This window comes from Toxotes jaculatrix, chromosome 15 (assembly GCF_017976425.1).
Source record: "Toxotes jaculatrix isolate fToxJac2 chromosome 15, fToxJac2.pri, whole genome shotgun sequence".
Lineage (NCBI taxonomy): Eukaryota > Metazoa > Chordata > Actinopteri > Toxotidae > Toxotes > Toxotes jaculatrix.
Window position 1 is genome coordinate 14,635,621 of NC_054408.1, and position 20,192 is coordinate 14,655,812.

At 39.9% G+C, this 20,192-nt stretch overlaps 1 protein-coding gene across 7 annotated transcripts; it reads right to left on the reverse strand.

Annotated features, from left to right (window-relative positions):
* Positions 1-1,374: 1,374 nt before the first annotated feature.
* Positions 1,375-19,814, reverse strand: si:ch211-39i22.1 (CD99 antigen-like protein 2). 7 transcript variants are annotated; one of them, XM_041057059.1, is made up of 11 exons: positions 19,516-19,814; positions 12,744-12,859; positions 11,956-12,316; positions 11,559-11,638; positions 11,196-11,379; positions 8,778-8,879; positions 7,444-7,470; positions 6,805-6,822; positions 4,644-4,760; positions 3,356-3,415; positions 1,375-3,264 (listed from the first exon to the last, which is right to left on the reverse strand). In XM_041057059.1, exons 1-11 carry the CDS (start codon positions 19,577-19,579, stop codon positions 3,236-3,238), a joined length of 1,158 nt encoding a protein of 385 aa, XP_040912993.1. In that variant the 5' UTR covers positions 19,580-19,814; the 3' UTR covers positions 1,375-3,235. The 7 variants fall into 7 exon arrangements, with proteins under 7 accessions (XP_040912993.1, XP_040912996.1, XP_040912995.1 ...); XM_041057062.1 differs by having other exon boundaries at positions 8,778-8,840; positions 11,208-11,379; positions 19,516-19,813; XM_041057061.1 differs by having other exon boundaries at positions 6,805-6,825; positions 8,778-8,840; positions 11,208-11,379; positions 19,516-19,813.
* Between the last annotated feature and the right edge of the window lie 378 nt (positions 19,815-20,192).

A 20,192-nucleotide genomic window follows, 5' to 3' on the forward strand; every position in this document is an offset into this window, starting at 1 on the left:
CATAAAAGTTTTTTCTTAATGACACAATGATGAAAACACAATAATTTATGTATGTATTATATATGTATATACATACTTTTTAACCAATACCAGTTTTTGAATATCATTCTTTAAGATCAGTGAAGCCTAAAGTAGACCTGACCTACTGTGACAAAGTTGTGCAATATTATAGTAAAAAACAAAAAAACACACGCACACAAGATATTTGGCAGGGGAATAAAACACCAACTCCCACGAAAACGTTTAATTGACTCCTCAAACATTATTTACACAATTCCAGAAGAAACAACACAAGTGCCAGATGACAAAAATGAAGAAGACAGTTCCTACACAAAATAAAAAGAATCACAGGACACTTAAATAAAAAGGGAGAGTCTTACACTAGCCTAAATAAAAAATGAAGTGTCTAAATATGTTTAATGAATCAAGATGTATACAGGATAGGAAAGTGTTTCTCCCATAGAGATTGTTATTAAAATCACCAGCAACACATCTCTGCTTTTTTCACTTTCACGTTCTTTCTTTTCCTCTCTGGGATATTCAGGAGGCAGAGTAAGGCAGGACTGGTCAGCGCCACGACTGATGCCCTAGCATTATCTGGGAAGTGCACTTCAGGACCCAATAGGTTGACGATTCCCTTGGTTTACATTCTGGTTTGGATGCTACGCTCCAGTAGTTTGTATTTACAAGGAATCTTAATGCTTGGGACTAAATGTAGAGTGGACGCTCAAAACACCAGCAGTCCTTGTTCCATTTTAAGAGATTTAATGTTGTTTCAATCTCCTTCACATCAAATCAGTCCCAGTAAGGTTTCTGATTGTGCTTTTGCCAAGTCCCATTGCACTCACTGGAGCACACAAGGGAGACGGGAACTGCATCAAAAGGAGGATCACCTGTCTTGAAGGCATCAGTGGCTATTTCTAAAAGCTTGTACTATTGTTTAGTGGTTTTTTTGTGCATTATCACTCCATGCCAACGTAGCAGATATAGTAAGAGATGTCAGACACACTATCCACTTGTGCAGTGTGTGAAGAAAAAAATTCAGTCTATCACAGAGTCTATGACAGATTAGAGAATAAGAAGGCAATTCAAACTGAATTTTGACCCTGTGTCCAGTCCACAGTTCATACAGTAGAATTAATTGATATGTGACATCACAGATTATTAATATTTCTCAGCTTGAGGCTAGGCTGTTAGCAACAGTCTCTGTCCTGTATTGCAGCTATACGGTGCTTTACAAGTAACACACTTGACATAAACTGCAGCACTATGCAACCTCTATAACCCTATGTTTAAAGGGAGCAGAGCAGGTACAAAACTGCAAGGCAACAAAAGACATTCAGAAGTTAATATATTTTTTTGTGCTACAGAGGCAAAAAAAGGGGCAAAACTGTTGGGATTTTTTTTTTTTTTTTTTAAATGTAGTATCGCTGCTTCGGCATTTCACAATAATAATCACAAAATACCACAGCCAGCAAGCTGACTAAAGATTATCTGTGTCAGCTCAGAGACACCACTGCTAAATGTTAAATTCATATAAAAAAATCACAGGTGAATGGTGTTTGTAATGTGGAGATATGAACAATACAAAAAAAAAAAACGAAAACAAAACACTGTGACAGCAACTGGCTTGCTCAAACAAAGAGACACAGTGAGGAGAGTGTTACTGCTGAAATTAACAGAGGTTGTTGAAACAGCGTTGGATGCAATATCATATCAAAAAAGTACTGGAAATAAGACATGAAATTGGCCCGGTGAGAACAGATATGTAGCAGCTGTTACAATAAGCTGTTACTGCGCAAGCAGTTCAAGGTAAGAATTTCCAACCACCAAAATGAGAATTTATGAATTAATAAAGATCACACATTCCTGAATCTTCTTTCTAAGATATCTTTTAATACATTCATCTACTATTTTGCCTGTTTTCACATTTAACATTCCTGATCTCTTCAGTGTGTCTGTAAATTGGTCAAGCCAGGCTGTGTCAGTGAAAGGCACTATAGAGAAGAAATTACTGCATCACAACTAGACTGACAGAAGCTACATCAGAACATTGTCTAATACATTACTACGTTTTGAATTTGTTCAATCGACGGGTCGAACTAGAGTTCACCTCAACTCTCCTCAGTAAATTTAGACGATATAAGTTTAGGGGCTGGGGGGGGTATAGGTAAATAAACTGATACGATTCAAATCAAATTTATTTTATTTGGATTTTTGAGTGATTAATAAGAGATTTCACTGATCTCCATTTAATTGACTGACTGAGGAGAAGTGGTGGTGACCCAGCAAGATTTAAAACTAAGCCCCTTCACCAATCAAAAAACAAACAAACACACACACACACACACACATATAGTGACATCAGTGGCCCTCTTAACGCAGATTGGCCAATTTAAGAACATCCCCAGAATCCTGGGATTTTAATCCTATACTATTATTCCTCACCAGGATCCAAGAAATGGTGTTTATTGAGGTCCCATGATATCCATCTATCCTGCGTTTGTAATGCAGATAATTGTATTGAAAATTAATGAAAAATAGGTTTTACTTAAGTGACTGGGTGTCAGAGGATTTTCAAAATCATATGGATGGCTCAAGCAATGACAGGATTGACAGAAATAAAAATTTCACATGTAAGAATTCAGTACAAAGTTAAACGTCTACAACATTAAAAATTGTCACTGGTTTCTATTCACACTGAATTACTAGAATTAGATGGTAGCCATACAAATAACAATATAAAAGGTAGTTCTATAAGTTAGCCATCTCATGGTTATACTTTGAGACTGAATCTCTTTAATGGTCCGTCTGAAAAGACAAAAAACAAAACAAAACAAAAAAAAAACTTTTGAATTTGGTTTAAAGTAGAAATTTTGATCAATCTTTCCAACAAATTCCTACACTGTAACAATCATAAAACCCCTAAGGTTCACATACAGGATATTTACTTACATTTTCTTATCTAACTCGTTTTTCCCCACTTATATGCACATACACTCAAGGATGAACAAATGTTTGCGCACTCAAACATACACACACGCGCGCGCACACACACACACACACACAATCAGTCAGGCAGAAACACACACACAATCAGTCAGACAGAAACACACACACAGCCCTACTCTGGGGCCTCACAGTAATTTAGCTCTACAGAGGATAGAGCCTAACAGTGAGATTGCCACTTTGCTTGACTGTAGTTGGTTCAGACAGTCATGTGATCATTGCTGGTCTAGGAGGAGTTCAGCAGGTTGCTAAGGACTGCAAAAAGAAAAAAAAATACACTGTAGAGGTCAAAACACCTCTTATAATGTATCTGATGTGTTTATGAATGTGTGTGTCTGTTTCATACCCTGGGGATCTGACTGAGCCTCTGCTGCATCAGCTTTGCGTGCAGCTTCTGGATCCGCTTCTAATCACAGAGATGGAGAGTCAGTTATATGCAAAAAACACAGACAGACAAAGTGAAGCAGACAAGACGTCACGTCAATTTGAATTTCACAAGCATTTAGCTAATTAACTCCTTTTCCTACTCATTAGCATAGATCACTTTATGGTGTCCCCTCTGGCAAATTTGATAAAAGAGGGATTTATCCCTCCTCTATAATTGTGAAACTATACAGCTCAACTGACCATAAATTAAGTATGACAGTGAGAGCACCCAGGGGGGGAGTGTCTGAGGATGTTAATATTTCTTGGCTCTAATTGCTTTTCATCACCACCATGAAAATCTGTTTCATTTTTTCTGGTGTAAACGTGCAAAAATATTCATAACTGTGCAGTCAGGACTTCCCATTTATCGTCAGCAGAGCAGCTCTGGGCTGTACATGCTGATGACATTACCAATTACAATTCTCACCCTCTAGATTTCATCTGAAGGAGAATCATTTATTTTCATTAATACAGACTGAGCTGTTTGAGAAGTCCATAGAGAAATAAGTAAATGAAATTCTACAGTTTGTGTGTATGCAAATATAGAACACTGATAAATACTAGATATTGTCAGTATTCACAGTATAATCCTTATTCTGAATTTGACATTTGCCCGGTGTCACTGAAAAGCTGAATGGCCTCTTGTTCGTGTTGACTGTAAATGAAAACAACGCTGAATTGGCAGTATTGCTATGCAGGGTGTGTGTGTGAGCTGGCTGTAATTGACAACACGTACTAACTGATAAAGCTGAGTCTGCTTAGTCTCAAACAAGGACTGCTGACCTCCAAAACTTGTGATTTTTTTTTACTTACACATACACCACTCCTCTCACACTCTAGCCCTGCTAAAGAAATGTGTTAGAGTTGCCGGTGCCTTCGCTTAAGGCTGAGATTCTGCAATAAGTCAACTATGTGCAGCGGTCTCCTGCAGGACTGATTCTTAAAGGATCTGAAGTTGTAATGTGTCTTGACTTAAGCTGAGTAAATCAAGTTAGGCTCAAGTTGTGACCACTTGAAACCAAATGGCAATAAAACAACAAAATCTTGGCTTGTAACTGTTTAAGAATCCAGGTTCAAAAGGAATTTCTTGTATAAGCTTTGCACAGTCTAGACAAATACTAAGCCCTGTGTACAGGTAATACCTGTGTACAGGTACTGTGTTATTTGGATTTTTCTTTGGTTAGCTAAGTAGTCAGCCAGTTAATTACCCTGTCTATTTTTGAAGCAGAGCTTCTTCTTCTGATAGGTGAAGTATCCAGTTACTGCTCCCACAGCAGCCACACCAATTCCACTCAGGATGGCTGCTAAAGAGCTGGAGCTGGCTTCTGCAGGAAGCAAACAAACAAACATCAGAGCTGCAAATGCATAATCAACTTTGTCATATCATAAGAAAATACCATTTGAAACCTAAAAATATTAGTACGAGCACGTTTTATGATACAGATGTGACTCTACTGGGTTGAATGTTTTTCAGTGTAACACCTGCATACGGAGATTGTAATGTTCAGTGTCACCATGGGGTGCCATTATGCAGTTGAAATAATGAACGGCAATTCAGCTCAATGACGTGTGCATTCTGTGTGTGTGTGCGCACATGTGTGTGTGTAAGAGAGCGGGAAAGAGGGAGTGATGCATCATCTTTTCCCAAGGTTTTCTGATTCCCTTTTCACTTGTCTATCCCATAATTTAGACCACTAAAAGAACGCATTCACAGTGATAGCATAAATCTGTGTGCACCTGTCACCCAGTTACTATGACAACAACCATCTGAATAGTTTTCATGCTATGTCATAGCATACAGCAAATGCCTTTTACAGAAAACAAGCACAGAGAACCTACGATGATCATCACAATTTTGATAAATATTTGATGTCCATTAAAAATACCCCATTACAAGTAGTTCTAAAACAAATACCTCAATTATTTGCTTTCTACTGGTGTAACTAACAAGCACAAACCGATTTAATTAAGCAAGATATAACCTTTTTTTTATTAGTATTAGTATATAAGTATTTCTGCTTACTGATAAAATTCAGATTTAACACATGAAATAGCAGATGTAAGGAAGCATCTACACCAAGTTAAACTACACGTACTAAGTGCAGTATTCAAAGCGGAGTACAGACTAGATTATGAGGCAGAGCAAACGGATTGTATACTCTGAAGCTGCACTGTGCTATTGTTTTTCCTCATTGTTTTCCTTTACATCTGCTCTAAAACCTTTTTATTGTTCCTGCAGTGGCTTCAGACAAGACAGAGTAATAATGGCAGGATATGCTGAAGTGACAATAGGGAGGGAGATGGAGAGGAAAAGGGATGCTGGGATTTAATGGGTGAGTCAACAGCTGAAGAAAGAATGAAAGAGTACAGAAAATTCTTTGATGAACAACGTTAAAGGTGAGGAAAAACAAAGAAGTGCCATCAGTCAGAGAACTTGCGTGACTCATGATGAATTAAAAAGAGGAATGAGTCAGTGAATTTAAGTGGAATAAAACAGAAGAACGTAGTGAGTCAGTAAACGGAAGTAAAGGTGGGCGCAGACACAGACACGTATGAACACGAATGTGCACAAATGCAGAACAAACAATACTGACACACCAGTTTCTGTGGTGTAAAAAGACTGCATGAACACACACACATGCACGCACACGCGAGCACACACACATGCACACACACACAAATACAGTGTGAACCACAGAGAGATAAACCAAAAGACAGGATCCACTATGGAAATAGAAATCTATGGGAATGTATGAGAACCATGTGGTCAGCAGCCACAACCCCTATCTCTTCACTGTGTGCTATGTGGCTAAAGTCAGAGGTCAAACACTTGGTACCTACAGTAGATCTTGTCAATATATCAAGATTTATCACTTACCTATGTTACTATATATAAATCTATGTCTAATTAAGTTTATATTATTACTTTGCAGTGGTTTTTGAATAATTAACACTATGACCCGTTCTCATGCAGTGTGAGGTACTAGACAAACTGATCCATTAATACTTACACAGTTGAACACAAACAATCAGCAAAAGAGATTCACTGACTATCATAAAACTCATTTTTCCACATCTCCAAGCCGTACTAGCCTTTCCTATAATACACAAGCATAAGTTTTAATACAGTTACCATTACAAATTTCAGTCACTTAGTTAAATCCTGCCACTTAAAGGTACGGCTATCATTATTTGCCTCCTTTTGCCTGAACTTGTCATTCATGAACTTATACCTTGCCTAGGCCTAGGGCTCTTGCATAACACAAGACAACAGCACAACGCTTAGACTGCAGGTATGTTTATGGGAATGCATGGATGGGTGGGTGGGTAGATGAGTTCAAAACAAAAAGGAGAAGAATGATAACTCACCTTTGGTCTGAGGCTTGTCTGCTGTTTAGAACAGAGAACACACAAATACTTTTAGCAACATGAAACTGCACCATTTTCAAACTGTTGTAAAAGCCATGGATTATGGTAAATGCATAAATATCTTTGGAATAACAATGGTAAAAAGAAAACTGATTCGCAAATGAATACCAGTGGAGTTACACACTAAAGGTGACACATGGAGCTGTTTATTTAAACAGGCACAAGCATGCACCTGTCATTCTGTTGTATCTTAAATCCAGTTTAACAGTCAGGGACAGAACTCCAGTGTGGGAGAGCTTCAGAAGGAGCACTTTCAACAGCTGTAGCGTGACTACACTCAAGAATTCATAGTAAAGTACTTAAAGAAGACCAGTTTCGAACATTGTTTGAACTAAAACAATAGGGAGGAGGCATTTTTCCCAGAGTCTTGTATCCTGTTTTTATTGTCAGAGGCATGCCAGTAATATCCTGTGTGTTTCACCAGTTTTCAGAGATACATGAGCTCCACTATGAGTGCTGTCGCTGCAAAGCTACGTCTGTATCTGATTCAGATTTGTGCCATTTGGAATGAAGATGACGTGATGTTATTATTTTGTTAAATGCGCATTTTGACCATTTCGAACACAAAGAAGGCCTTACCATCGCCTGTGGCACTAGCAGCATTTGCTAAAAAGAGAAAGAAAACAAGAGAAGTGATTAAAAGTTCATGGAGAAAAAATGCAATATCATATAAATGTGTTGATGTATGTGAAACACTGTGACAGAAATTGCAGAGAAGAAGCAAGGAGCAAGATTATTCTCTTGGTGGTAGTTTATGCCTCAGAGGCATTAAGAGGTCTAGAGTTTCTGTCCTAACCGGTCTGGAAACCCACACACACACACACACACACACACACACACACACTCTCAATGAACTATGTCTTTTGTACGCTAACAGAGATGCTTTTTATAATATCAGAGAGATAAAATATCTGATGGAGAGGAACGCCCTCTTTGTCTCTTTCTCTGGTCTTTGATTCGATCCATATGCAAACAACCCCGTTATCTGCTTATGTGCGGCTTGTCTGTATACGCCTGTGACATCATGGCTGCCCTCTACCTGCTTCGACTTGACAAAGCTGCTAATAGCACAGCACTCAAGAACAGCACCTTTCACTAGATTATAATGATTACACCAACGTAGATGAATCAGCTTTCAGATGGGGAATAAAGGGTGAAACCTGAAAGGAGCCGCTTGGGGAAAAAATGCTATTTGATGCCATTGTTCATAAGGCAGTGTTAATGTTCTAAATAATAAGACTTGATGCCAGTTTTAACAGAAATGGCCATGAATAGAGGCAGGAGACCTTCTTAAATACCTTTTTTGTATGTAGGTGGAAAATGCTGAAAGGTGAGATTAGCCTCCCTTAGCTCTGAGCATTAATATCTACAGGTTCGTTTAGCTGTGTTTCTCGGATAAGACAAGAACATACAATTTGTCAAAAGACTGTCACGTGCTATAATGTACATATTCATAAAATACCTTTTTTCATCATTTACAAAGACACTGCATCATATCCAATATCCCGCCAATTTCCTGTTTAGGTGTGTAAGTCCAGCCAATCATGTTTATATTTGTGAAAAGACCTGGGGCAAAAAATGCAAGCACAAACTAGAAAAACCTCTATGTTGTACGTGGAGATGAAGCTGATCCCATGGACCTCTAGACACTGTGATAAACAAGGCTAATCTCACCATTCCACATATTTTCAAAAAGCATACAGAGTGATAAAAAAGGCATCCATGAGATTGTGGTAACTGGGAAACACAGTACATTTCATTTTCCAAAACTGAACTATCCCATCACCAGTGCCTGTTTGTATTGTTAACTGTGTTCCCAAAGGTTCTTGTGCACATCCCTATTTACTTGTGACATTTTCAGCTGCTGGTTACAATAATAAAATCAGCAGTAATTGATATTAGTCGTTACTAACCCCCAGGGTTTGAACTGCGGCTCTTTCCTGTATGCTGTTGGTCGTTGTCCGTAAGGTCGCTGTCTGACAGAGCATCTTCCAAGTTTAAGCCATGTTCTGCATCTGTGACAGAAATGCAATATTAATCCTTGTAGGGCACTTCCCCTTTCACCGTCCCACCCAACAGGAATATCTTCCAGATGTTAACCAAAAACATGTGCCTCTAACTATACTGCACCGTTTGATGTTCAACTATTTAATGATATCAGCCAGCCTAGAGGCCCTACTGAGTTCAGACCCTAATGGTCCCTAGTTAATGCCCTGCAGAAGTGTCCTCAATAAGCACTCTGAAACACTACCAGCTCCAAGGGTGTGATGGTGAACTAGTGTTGACTTAGATTAAAGGATATTATCTGTCAGGAACAATACCCTACCCTGACCCTATGTTCAGTGGGGGGAAAACCCAAGTGAATTATACAACATGTATGACACAGAGCACAAAGAACTTTCAGGCTGGGCAGGGCGAGGTAGGATCAGTGAATTAATTTATGGCAGACAGAACCTCACAGGCATAATTAACCACTGACCTATACGGTAATTTGTGCTCACATAGTAAAGAACTATTTTTCATAGATGAATGTGTGATGAGTAAGCAATGACACATTATTATGAGCCAAGTTTGTCACAATATTCAGATTCTCCCATGTTCATTTCTATCTACTGTCCAGCTTTTCTTCTTTTATGCAGCTCTGGCCTTTCCATTAACCTCCATTTACACTTTCTCCTCTCTACTATTCCCACTTTGCTTTTGCTCTTATCTCGCCTTCCTTTTGTTTTCACAGCTTGGCTGTAGCTTGTATGTTCTCTCTTCTCTGTCATCTTCTCCTCTGAATGACTTTCCTCAAATTCAAATTTGAGAGAGAGAGGAGAGAATGGAGAAGAGAATACAATTATAGATGAGGTTAAAAAACAGAGGAGGACATTTCAATTGTGATAAAATCTCACTGAGGTCATTTGGGAGGTTTCCTTACTCAAACCATACCACACACAGTTTAGGAGGTAAAATTTTATGGGCCAAATCTCGTAACCTTCCTAAATGATTTGTATTCTCTGATTTGCACATCTGTTTCTCATTAATTTGTTCAGAAAATAGGGAGTTGAGGCAAAATAGTACATGATAACTCATGGGAAGAGGACATGTACATTTTTTTAAATGAATGATAATAAAAATAATGACAACAATAATTTAATAGACATTCCTGGGTCAAATGAGGACAGTGGAGGTCTAATACATTCTGAAATACTGTATTTAGTGATACATTTCAGATGGTTTTGGTCTTGAGAGAAAAAAAAACATTTTAAAATGACATTCTTCAAATCTTTTTACTTTCAGATGGTTGCTCAGGAACAGGTAGTGCTGTAGCAGATCCAGAGTTTGGGGGAAATACACAAGAGAAGTCAGCTTACCTCAGACACTTGAAATGTCCCATCTCCAAACACTCCAAGTCATGCAGTTCAGTGATTTTCAACCTATTCACTACTCAGAGCCTATTTTCTTACTCTGTTATGTTAGTGTGTTTTAAAATATAGGAGTTAACATTTCTAAGCATGAATTCCTCAGGTCAGCTTTTTTTTTTGTGGATTCATTGTTACTGTAGTTACTGATATACACTGGTTTTAATTATGCTGTCTTAATGTGCTCTTGTATGATGAAAAGAACTTCTGCGTCATACTTATAAGCAATTATCTGTGATGAGCCTTGGTGGTTTGTTTAGCTGAAGCAAGACTTCAGAAAAGTGGCTGAGAAATTTGGAAATTGGTGACAAATTAAAGGAAGAACCTGACAAATGAGTGGAGAAGCAGGATAACAATCTGTGGTCACCTTTCTTTACAACTCTTTTATAGATTTGTGTGCTTATATCCCTGGACATACACTCAATCACTATAACTATACCACATTTTACATGACCGTGTTTCTGCTATTTAAACTACCCTCACTGACATGAATGTGGTGGGCAAAATAATAGAAACATCTGTCAGTATAATGCATTATAAAAGCAACACCACAAACTACATCCTCCACAGCTGAATCAACAGTTCTCTAAAACATGTGATCATTATAGCCTTCATGAAGGTGGGAGTTTTTGCGAGCCTGCTGCATTAGGCCGCATTAGTTTTAATTGGTGTACACACCTACAGGTAACATACACTGTCCAAAATGTCTTAGCATTCATTGGTTCTTATCAATGGCCCTCGGGGCTCTAATCTGCTACAGCTTAATTAAGAAAAAAAAACACAAAACAAAAAAAGACAAAACATTGAACCAAGCATGTAAATCTGTGAAGTCATCAGTAACTCTGGGATCTAAACCACATGGGTGAAACCAGCATTTTTTGCCTGAATTTGTGACTGCACGTATGTGAGATTATGCATACGCACGTGTGTTCTTACTTGTTTTGTCAGAAGCCCCCACTCCAGTTGCGACCTTTGGTACTACACTTTCCTCAGCAATGTTTGTTGGCTCTGCAGCAGCAGCTGGATCACTTTCTTTTTGATCAGTTTCTTCCTGATTATCTTCTACAGGTGAATCTGCCCCTGGTCCGGCTTCTTCATCAGATCCATTCTATTAAAAATGTATATGAACATGTAGAAAGGACACCATAACTTCTCAATAGCATAGCAGCTCCTCTGTGATATCTGTGCTATATACTGAATGCCAGTTATCATATATAATTCTGTTTGGAATGTGGAGATTTGTTAGACTACTATCTTATATAAGACTTTTTAAAAATTGCTACTGACCTCTGTCGGAGCCAGTGTTGTATCAGCGCTTTCAGTAGGTTCTGCCTCTGGATCGTTAGCCTGTGGTTCAGTTGTTGGCTCTGGACAGAAGAGGGAAACAAAACAGAGAGGAAGGCAAGTGTTGGCTGATTGATTTGTGTTTTTATCACCTGTTTACCCAGAATGTTAAAGCATGGGCTGTTATGGGTTGCTTTGCTACAGTGTTTAACACAGGTACAAATGCAGAACTTAAAAGGAGCCCTTCATTATAAAACTTATGTTTTAGTTGTCACAATCATTTCATGAGAAGAGGTAAAATATATTTTATTCCAACTTTTTGGGCAACAGTGTGTATGCGTCAGAGTAATTATTTGTAATAAGCACACAAAATGTTCGTATTTAGACTCCTATTAATAACCTTCTGTTGTTGCAGCTGCTTCAGCTTCCATGTCTCCTGCTGTAGGAGTCGTTACTTCTCCATCTCCATCTCCATCTACGAGAGCCACTGATTCTGCATCCCCGACTGCAGGAGTGGTTAATCCTGCGTCATCCTGTGGAGGAATCGTTTGTTCTTCGTCATCCTGAGGAGGAATCGTTTGTTCCTCGTCATCCTGAGGAGGAATCGTTGGTTCTGTGTCATCCTGAGGAGGAATCGCTGGTTCTGTGTCATCCTGAGGAGGAATCGTTGGTTCAGCATCTTCAGCTGCAGGAGTCTCTGGTTCCTCTGCTTCGGCTGCAGGCTCAGCAGACTCAGGTTCACCCTCAGTTTGTGGTACATCCTGCATTTGGGACAAGATTGACATCAGTTGAAAGTATCTTCGCATTATGATTTTTTCCAGAAAATCAAAGCTCCAAACTTCCACACACAAAAAATACATTTCAAGCCAGTTAATTTATTCCACATAAAACCCTCTATATCCAACCAAGAACTAACATGAAGAACTAACAATAACATTTTTCAACCAGTGATGTCTTAACTTATCATATGACTGCCTAAGGATTTTGAATTTGATTTTCTCCAGACCTCAGTGAGCTTTACTAGATGACAGTCTAGCTACGCACCACAAAGTTTACAATGTCACTGTATCCCAAACTGTGAAAATAACCTACTATCCATATCCACATCGACATTACTCAGCTTTACATTATCCTTTTTCTAGGTACGTTTTTAAATAATTGATTTTCACAGATATACCCTCTCCTCACCTCTGCTGTAAGGTCAGTTTGATCGTCACTTTCAGGTCCTCCGTGCCCCCCTGCCGTCACTTCTTCAGGGGCTTCAATCTCAGGAGCTGCTGTCTCCTCAACTGGGCCCAGGTCGTCTACACAGAGATGTGTGGAAGAGGAAAGTAACAGAATAATTAAAAAACAGCACACATCCAGTGATGCACTGACTCCTAGGACATATCAATTTCAAAAAAGCAGGAAAAATAAATAAATAAGGGGCTGTCCTGAAACCCTGGTGCTCAAGTAAACATCACACAGCTGACAGAAGTCTGTGCAACTATCATTTTCTTTTTGAAAAGAAGAAAAGAAGCAGCCATGGCAACCCAAAATCCGTCTCAGTGTCTCAAAGGGAATTCTTCCTGCAACTTGACAACATCCCTGATATTCTTTATATTGCCTATGTTGTGTCTTCTACTCTTTATTTGCAAAAAAAGCCCAAATATTAAAAATCTAATCTAAAATTAAATAAAATAAAATAGAGCAATAAAACATAAAGAGTGGTAGTGATTAGTGTAAGCATTGGTTATTAAAAAGTGCATGCCTTAATCCATCTGTTGTAATTTAAAATCATTAAAATCATCTGTCTAAATGGTTGTCAAGATGTCATGCATTGTATTACCACACACACGTGCACACGCACACGCACACACACACACACACACACACACAGAGCCACACCCTGGCCTGATTGGTGCCTGATGTTAACGCTTCTGCCGCAATTGGATGACAGACACATCAATCACTTCTGACCTGCCTCGACATCATATGAAGTCTCGACCTCAGGACTGGCATTGCAACTCTGTACTAATGAGAAAATACAAAGAGCATGTCTTTGTCATTTTGTGTGTGAGATGGGCATGGTGTGTGCATGTGCGTGCATTTCAGCCAGTGCTGTGACATTCCCCTGTTGAATGTGAGAAGCTGAAACAGCAAACTGACTGCTCTGACTTGATTTTTTTTTTTTTTTTTTGTTCTGCTGACTTCAGCAGCACCCTGATGCTAGTTCACTGGGGCAGTGCCTTTTTCCAAATACAAGTACCTTTAACTAAGAGATATAGCCGTCTACAAATCATGGTAGAGTGAGGCTTTCCTTCAAGCCTTCAACTGTAATAAGATAGCTTGAGTGGGAAAGAAATGCACAGGAAGGCAGGACAGGTGCCAAAATGCTGCCAACATAAGAAATTGAAAGAAATAACATATCAGAAAGCAATGAGAGTCACCAGGACTTTGCTTCTCAGGACTATAACTCTCTTCTTTAATAAGTTCACATGGAATAAAACACTTCACCACCTTTTTAGCAGTTATCCATTGCTGAGCAAATTGCCAATGAAGGATCACTTTATTTGCCAAGTGAGATTGTATCAGTCAGTGATGCCTTGAGGGACAGCGGCCTGAACAATGAATCTGAAGTATTTCCATCACATTGTATATTCTCTAGAGGCGAGCTGCACCGGTGACACCCAGGCTCGCCTCACACACACACACACAAACACACACATTCATATACCAGAAAAAAATGCAAGTGTAAACAAGTATGGCTAAACATGCACTGAAAAATGAACATCAGACACGCAGACAATCCTGCACAGTGACAAAACCAAGCACTCTTTGTTTTTCTCACTCCCTGTTTTTCCAGTTAATGCCACTGCACCACCTTAGCATCCAAAATAAACACTGATCAGTGCCCTCAATGATTTATGTCAGGTTTAAAAAGCATTTGTCGCTTAACAAACAGGAGGGCATGTGTGACTACATGTTTGCACAAGGTGTTTCTGTTTCACTATCTTCATGGTCTCCTTGGAAATCACTGCCTTTATCTAAGATGCACTGCAGCACGCCATTCAAAGTAATGAGGTGGAAATAAGATTAGATTCCAGCTCATGTGTCTTACTCGTTCACTGAAAACAAACATAAATATGCACATAAATATGCACTAAAAACAGTGCAAAAGTGCCCATTAAGCTCCCGCTGACATCTTTTGTTGATTTGTCAGACCAGGATTGAAGTTACGTGTGATGTGTGTGTTTGTATTTATGCTCATGTTCTCGTTTGCGGTGTACGTGGAAATGAGGCAGAGGGGCAGAGGGGCAGAGGGAGAGAGAGAGAGAGAGAGAGAGACTGCCCCCCCGCCACACAAACTTTCTCTCTTTCTGTCACCATTCTATGGAACATTTTGTTCCCATCTATCGATTTGCCACTTCCTCTAGCAACGTCTGTTACAACCACATTCGTATACACATCCCCACAACCCCCAATTTGCATGCGCACACACACATGCGTGCGTACAAACTTATAAAACACCTTCTCCTTCCCTTTCAGTCCAAACGTATTAAACGACCACATGTTCAAACACACGTAAAGTTCACGTGCACGCACAAGTTCACTTTCACTCTCACACTGAGTAAGCGGTGTGCTGTTTTGTGTTAGTGCAGCACATCCAAACCTCTCTCCCCTCCTCCCCTTCCTCTCTTTTTGTCTTTAAGTCTCTCTCTCGTCTTTCTTCTCTTTCTTTCTCCCAAACTCTTTACTCCCTCTGTTTTTCTGCCATTGCTTTCCCTTGAGGCTGGTGAGTCATCTGTGTGTCTCTGACATGGCTGCACGCTATTGTATGGGACTGTACAGCATGTGCAGTGTTAAACCGAAAAAAGGTCCCCAGAGGAACACTCTTGAGTCAGACCAGATTACACATGTGGGAAAATATAATACTGTTAGTTATAGTGTTCTTTTACAGACTAGTAAAATGGTTTGATAGATGGATAAACAGACATCTTTCTCTCTTTAATATTTATTGAATCATCGGATAGAGAGAACAGCTTGTGACTGAACCTAAAAGACAAGTATACAGCCAAAAGGAAATCTAGAATTCTATTAAAGTAGTAGTTCAACATTTTGGGAAAAGCGCTTATTGGCTTTCTTGCCAAGAAATATATGAGAAGACTGGTGCCGCACTCATGTCTGTACAGCAAACATGAAGCTACAGCTAGCAGCCAGTGATCTTAGCTTAGCACAAAGACTTGGTAAAGACTCTGAGGGAAACAGCTAGCCTGGCTCTGTCCAAGGGAAACAAAATCTGCTGACCAACACTTTTAATGCTTACAAACGAACACCTGATATCTTGTTTGTTTAATTTGCACAAAAACTAAAGTGCAAAAGTAACAAGGCGTTTCAGGCGTTACCTGGTCATCTCTGGTTTTCCCCAGTTTCTAGTCTTTATGCTAAACTAAGAGGTTGCCAGTTGTGGCTTTATATCTAGTACATAGACATGAGAGTCAATCTTTTTCAATCAATCTTCTAATCTAACCAGAATCCCATGCCAGTTCTTATAAATTCAAACTCACCATTGTACTTGGTATACATGTCTCTTGAAGCAAAGAGTGGCTGGTAACAAACAGGAAACATCTTCATTGTGTTATGTGATCTATACCAAAAAGCGTGGTGCAAAAGTGACTCTATATGAGAGTTCAGCTTAATGTTCATCCTACTGAATGTAATGTTGGTACCAAGACTGTACCTTTAATCAGGAAAATGTTTGTTTGAAGACAAATTGACTTTTTTTTTTGCTGAAGCAATGAAAACACCCCTTGTAAGATCCCACTGTAATCATTTCCCTGTTCTTTGTATTCCAGCAAACATGATTGTGACATCGCTTGGAATACTCAACTAATATGGGCATCAGCTTAGCCAAAGTGGGCACTCTGCATGCACCAGCATGCTTCAAAAAAAAAAAGAAAAAGAAAAAGAAAAACACCTCTTTTCAGAAAACAAAATTTGTTCTGAAAAAAGGTAAAATCAGGGCTCATGTGGAATAAGGCTTGTGTGATTAAAATTAAAGACCCTTGCACAGTCGGTCTTTTGAACATATGTGAAAGTACTGTAAAGTAAAAACAGAAAATTTGAGCTTCTTGTGAACAGTTTATATTTTTTGTTAAATAAGAAAGCACTCTCAGCAAGTTACCTCATGTTGGTGAGCTACTATGACAACAGCCAATACAGCATGAAGATCGCACTTAAAGTGTTATATGCAGTATATCATGTTTCACACATTTCAGTGGAGGATTTAGGGCTGGAATGGTGCTGTCACTTGCTGTTTGGATATCTAAACAGTGACATTTAATGGGACTGTTTCCCCTGGCGACTGAACTTCACTTCCTTGGTAATACTGATAATAAAAAACTGAACTTCTTTACATGTCTATCACATTCACCTTTTGTTTTGAAAATTACAAAAGGGCAAATGACTAAATTTACTGCACTTCTAGTTGTGTAATGCACAACGCTGCACAGTCACATTACAAAAACTAGAGTCTGAGGAATGAGGAATGTTATCAGTTCCAAAGGGAGAGGAACGACTTCATTTTCTGACTCTTCTGGTTCCCAGCTGTGACATTGTGTGAGATCACCTGTTGTTGTGGTTGAATGAGTAATAATGCATGTACATGCATGTGTGTGTGTAATCAGTAATGAGGTTACATTCTCTTATTCCACTGGAACATTTTAAAAAGTTTTACTTATGTACTTGCAATCACACTTGCACATTATTTTCTTAAATGTGAAAATGTATAATGCATGTTTGTCTGTGAGCTTTCCGTGTGTCTGTCTATGCTTAAATAGTATGTGTTTATTTTTTGGACACAGGTCTCACCAATCTCAATGAGACCACCTCTTTAAATAAAGGATTAAAAAATAATAATAAATTAAAAATTAACCAAGCCTTGCCCTGTAATGATACACCAGAAACTGTGCATGTGTGTCAGGTGTAAAACAACACCTCCACAACACATTGTTCTGTCAGGTATGGTCCTATTGTGTGTTTTTGGGACAGAAAGGGCTGTGTTTACCCCAATCATGCACACCTTAAAACTGCCCCCATGGGAGCAGAGAGAGAATGTGTGTGTGTATGTGTTTGTGTGTGTGTGTGTGTGTGTGTGTGTGTGTGTGTCTGTGTCTGTGTCAGTGTCTGTGTCTGTGCGTGTGTGTGTGTCTCACTTATCCGCCAAAAGAGTGATTTATGTGCTGGTAGATGAAGGTGTAAACACAGACAAGTCTGCACACACATATTGCGCACACACACCTGGCACACATCACACAGCTCTTTTTTTTTTTGGCTTTCATCTTCCACATGTTCTATAGCTGACTTATGTCCACACTCACATTAATGAAGCACTCTCATACTCCCACATGTTCTGTACATTAAAGTTATAACCCATCCACACCCACCCGTGCACTCTCTCACACAGATGCTGAGGGCCCTGGGGGAGAGGAAGGCGCTGAAACTAGTTGTGTTGTTGGGTGTTGTCTACAGCTGGAGCTGGATCTAGTTACTGAGACACTCCCTATCCTTTACATATCTCACTTACACACACCATGCATGATGTGCACACATGCAATTGACCTAGCACCCCATCTTTTTTCAGTGTGACTGTGAACTGGTGTAGATGTGCAAACGCAAGCCAGCAAACACACCCACTGAGATTTCCTGTGCTCACTACAGTAAGGTTAAGGTTTAGCAACTGGAGAAAAAGTGTGTGTGGGAAAAAAAGAAAAAGACAGGGAAGTGTGTGTGTGCATGTGTGTGTGTGTGTGTGTGTGGGGGGGGGGGGGGGGGGGGGGGGGGGTGGTTCCTCTCTCTTGATTTGTCCAGTCAAAAAAAGTGAACCGGTAGAGTGAGATTACCCCATGATCACATCAAAGTGCACCAACGTTCAACTGAATTTCTGTTTGCATAACGACAATAAGGCCTGCTGTTCCTTGACTATCTCTCTCACAGTTTCTCCTTGGGAAATCTCTCTGTTTTCTCTCTCAATCGGCTACAACATTTCTCTTTTATCTTCTTCTGGCATTTCCCTGACTTTCCCTCTAATTTTTCCCAGTGTCCGTGTCCCGTTTTGTCACAGTGAGTCAGTTTTATTGCGCATTTGAACACTCTAAAATCATTGCATGTGCCGCGGGGAAGGGCAGGGGCCCACGGGCCGGCTGAAGACGAAGGGAGAGGAAGAGGAGGAAGGAAAAAAAACGAAGAATGAGAGATACAGAGAAGCAAAATGAAGATGGAGGATTTGAAAAGCAGCATGGATCAAAAAGATAAACCAAGGAGAAAAGAGGGATGCAAGAGAAAAAGAGGAAGGCAATTCCTTATGTAAAGACAATGGGTCCACCACACCCCTGGGTGCCAAAACTCATGTCCAAAAAAGACATGAGGTAGCCACATTACATGGCACACCTATTTCACTGATTATGTCTGGGCTGTAAAAAAACATGAGCAATCACAGTAAGGATAAAGAACGCAGAGCTTTTTTTTTTAATCATTCAGTCAGAACAGATTAAAACAAGGACAATACAGATAAAGGTGAACTGAATTGACACGCCAACAGGAAGACAGGCAGACTGGTAATTGCACGGACGCATACACACAGATGGATGAGTAATGAGGAAGACCGGCAGAGAACGAGGAGAGTAACGACAGAATGAGAGAAAGATAGGTGAGCGCCAGAGGGGATTAAGAGGGGAGAGAGAGAGATAGAGACTGAGATGAAGATGACCAACAAACAAGACATGTAAATAGACAGACATACAGACAGACAGATAGAAAGAATGATAGATAGATAGATAGATAGACAGATAGATAGATAGATAGATAGATAGATAGATAGATAGATAGATAGATAGATAGATATCCGATGGGCATGCAAAGAGTAGAAATATTTGCATTCAGCTGAGGGACTGGGCTGAATTAATTGGAAATAAATCATTACCTTGTGCCTTGGCGCTTGTAGCCAGCAGGCTTCCTAACAGAAGAATCCACAGGTATGACATCATGGGAACACGGTGTTCTGGCTGCAAATGAACCGGGGCTCAGTCTCCCTTTCCACGGCCTTCGAACAGGACAATTAACCGGCTTGGTGGCTTCAGGTGGATCTGGAGGGCGTGTGTGTCGGTGGGCCGGTGCGTTCTTGCGCGTCGGATCAAACCCGTGGCGTCTCCAAGGTGCTTAGATGCTCGGCTCAGTGCGCGCCGCCGCGGATCTGTCCCCCTCTCCTTTTGTCTGAATTGGAAGAGAGAAGGTCCAGTCTTTATTAAGGTGGGCGTGTCTCTTCTCCCAAATACAGGCATGCAGGCGGGCAGCAGGGTTGGGTACAGTGCTGTGAAGGCTTTAATTTCCCCACTAATCAGCAGTGGTTTTGCCAAGACTCTGCCGACGCATATGACCGTTACTTATAATTTGGACTGGTACTCGTCTCTAGTGTGAGAAAACACATTATCTAGAAACCCACTGTGAAACGTATTCTTTCATTCAAGTCGTCGTCCTTTTAGTTACCGGGACGACGAGCACGTGTGAGTTAAGCCAAAGAGAATGCATGTGTCGGGGTTTTAACTTGGAGGCGATTGAGTCCCTTTGACTTTAATAACAGGCTCGGCGCTATAAGATCCA

Excerpts from the sequence above, each read along its gene's own strand:
- si:ch211-39i22.1 (XM_041057057.1), bottom strand. The coding sequence starts at position 19,579 with ATGATGTCATACCTGTGGATTCTTCTGTTAGGAAGCCTGCTGGCTACA. Across the intron at positions 12,317-12,743 it reads AAACTGACCTTACAGCAGAG|GATGTACCACAAACTGAGGG; the intron begins GTGAGGAGAGGG and ends TCCCAAATGCAG. Across the intron at positions 6,826-7,443 it reads TGCTAGTGCCACAGGCGATG|CAGACAAGCCTCAGACCAAA; the intron begins GTAAGGCCTTCT and ends TGTTCTAAACAG.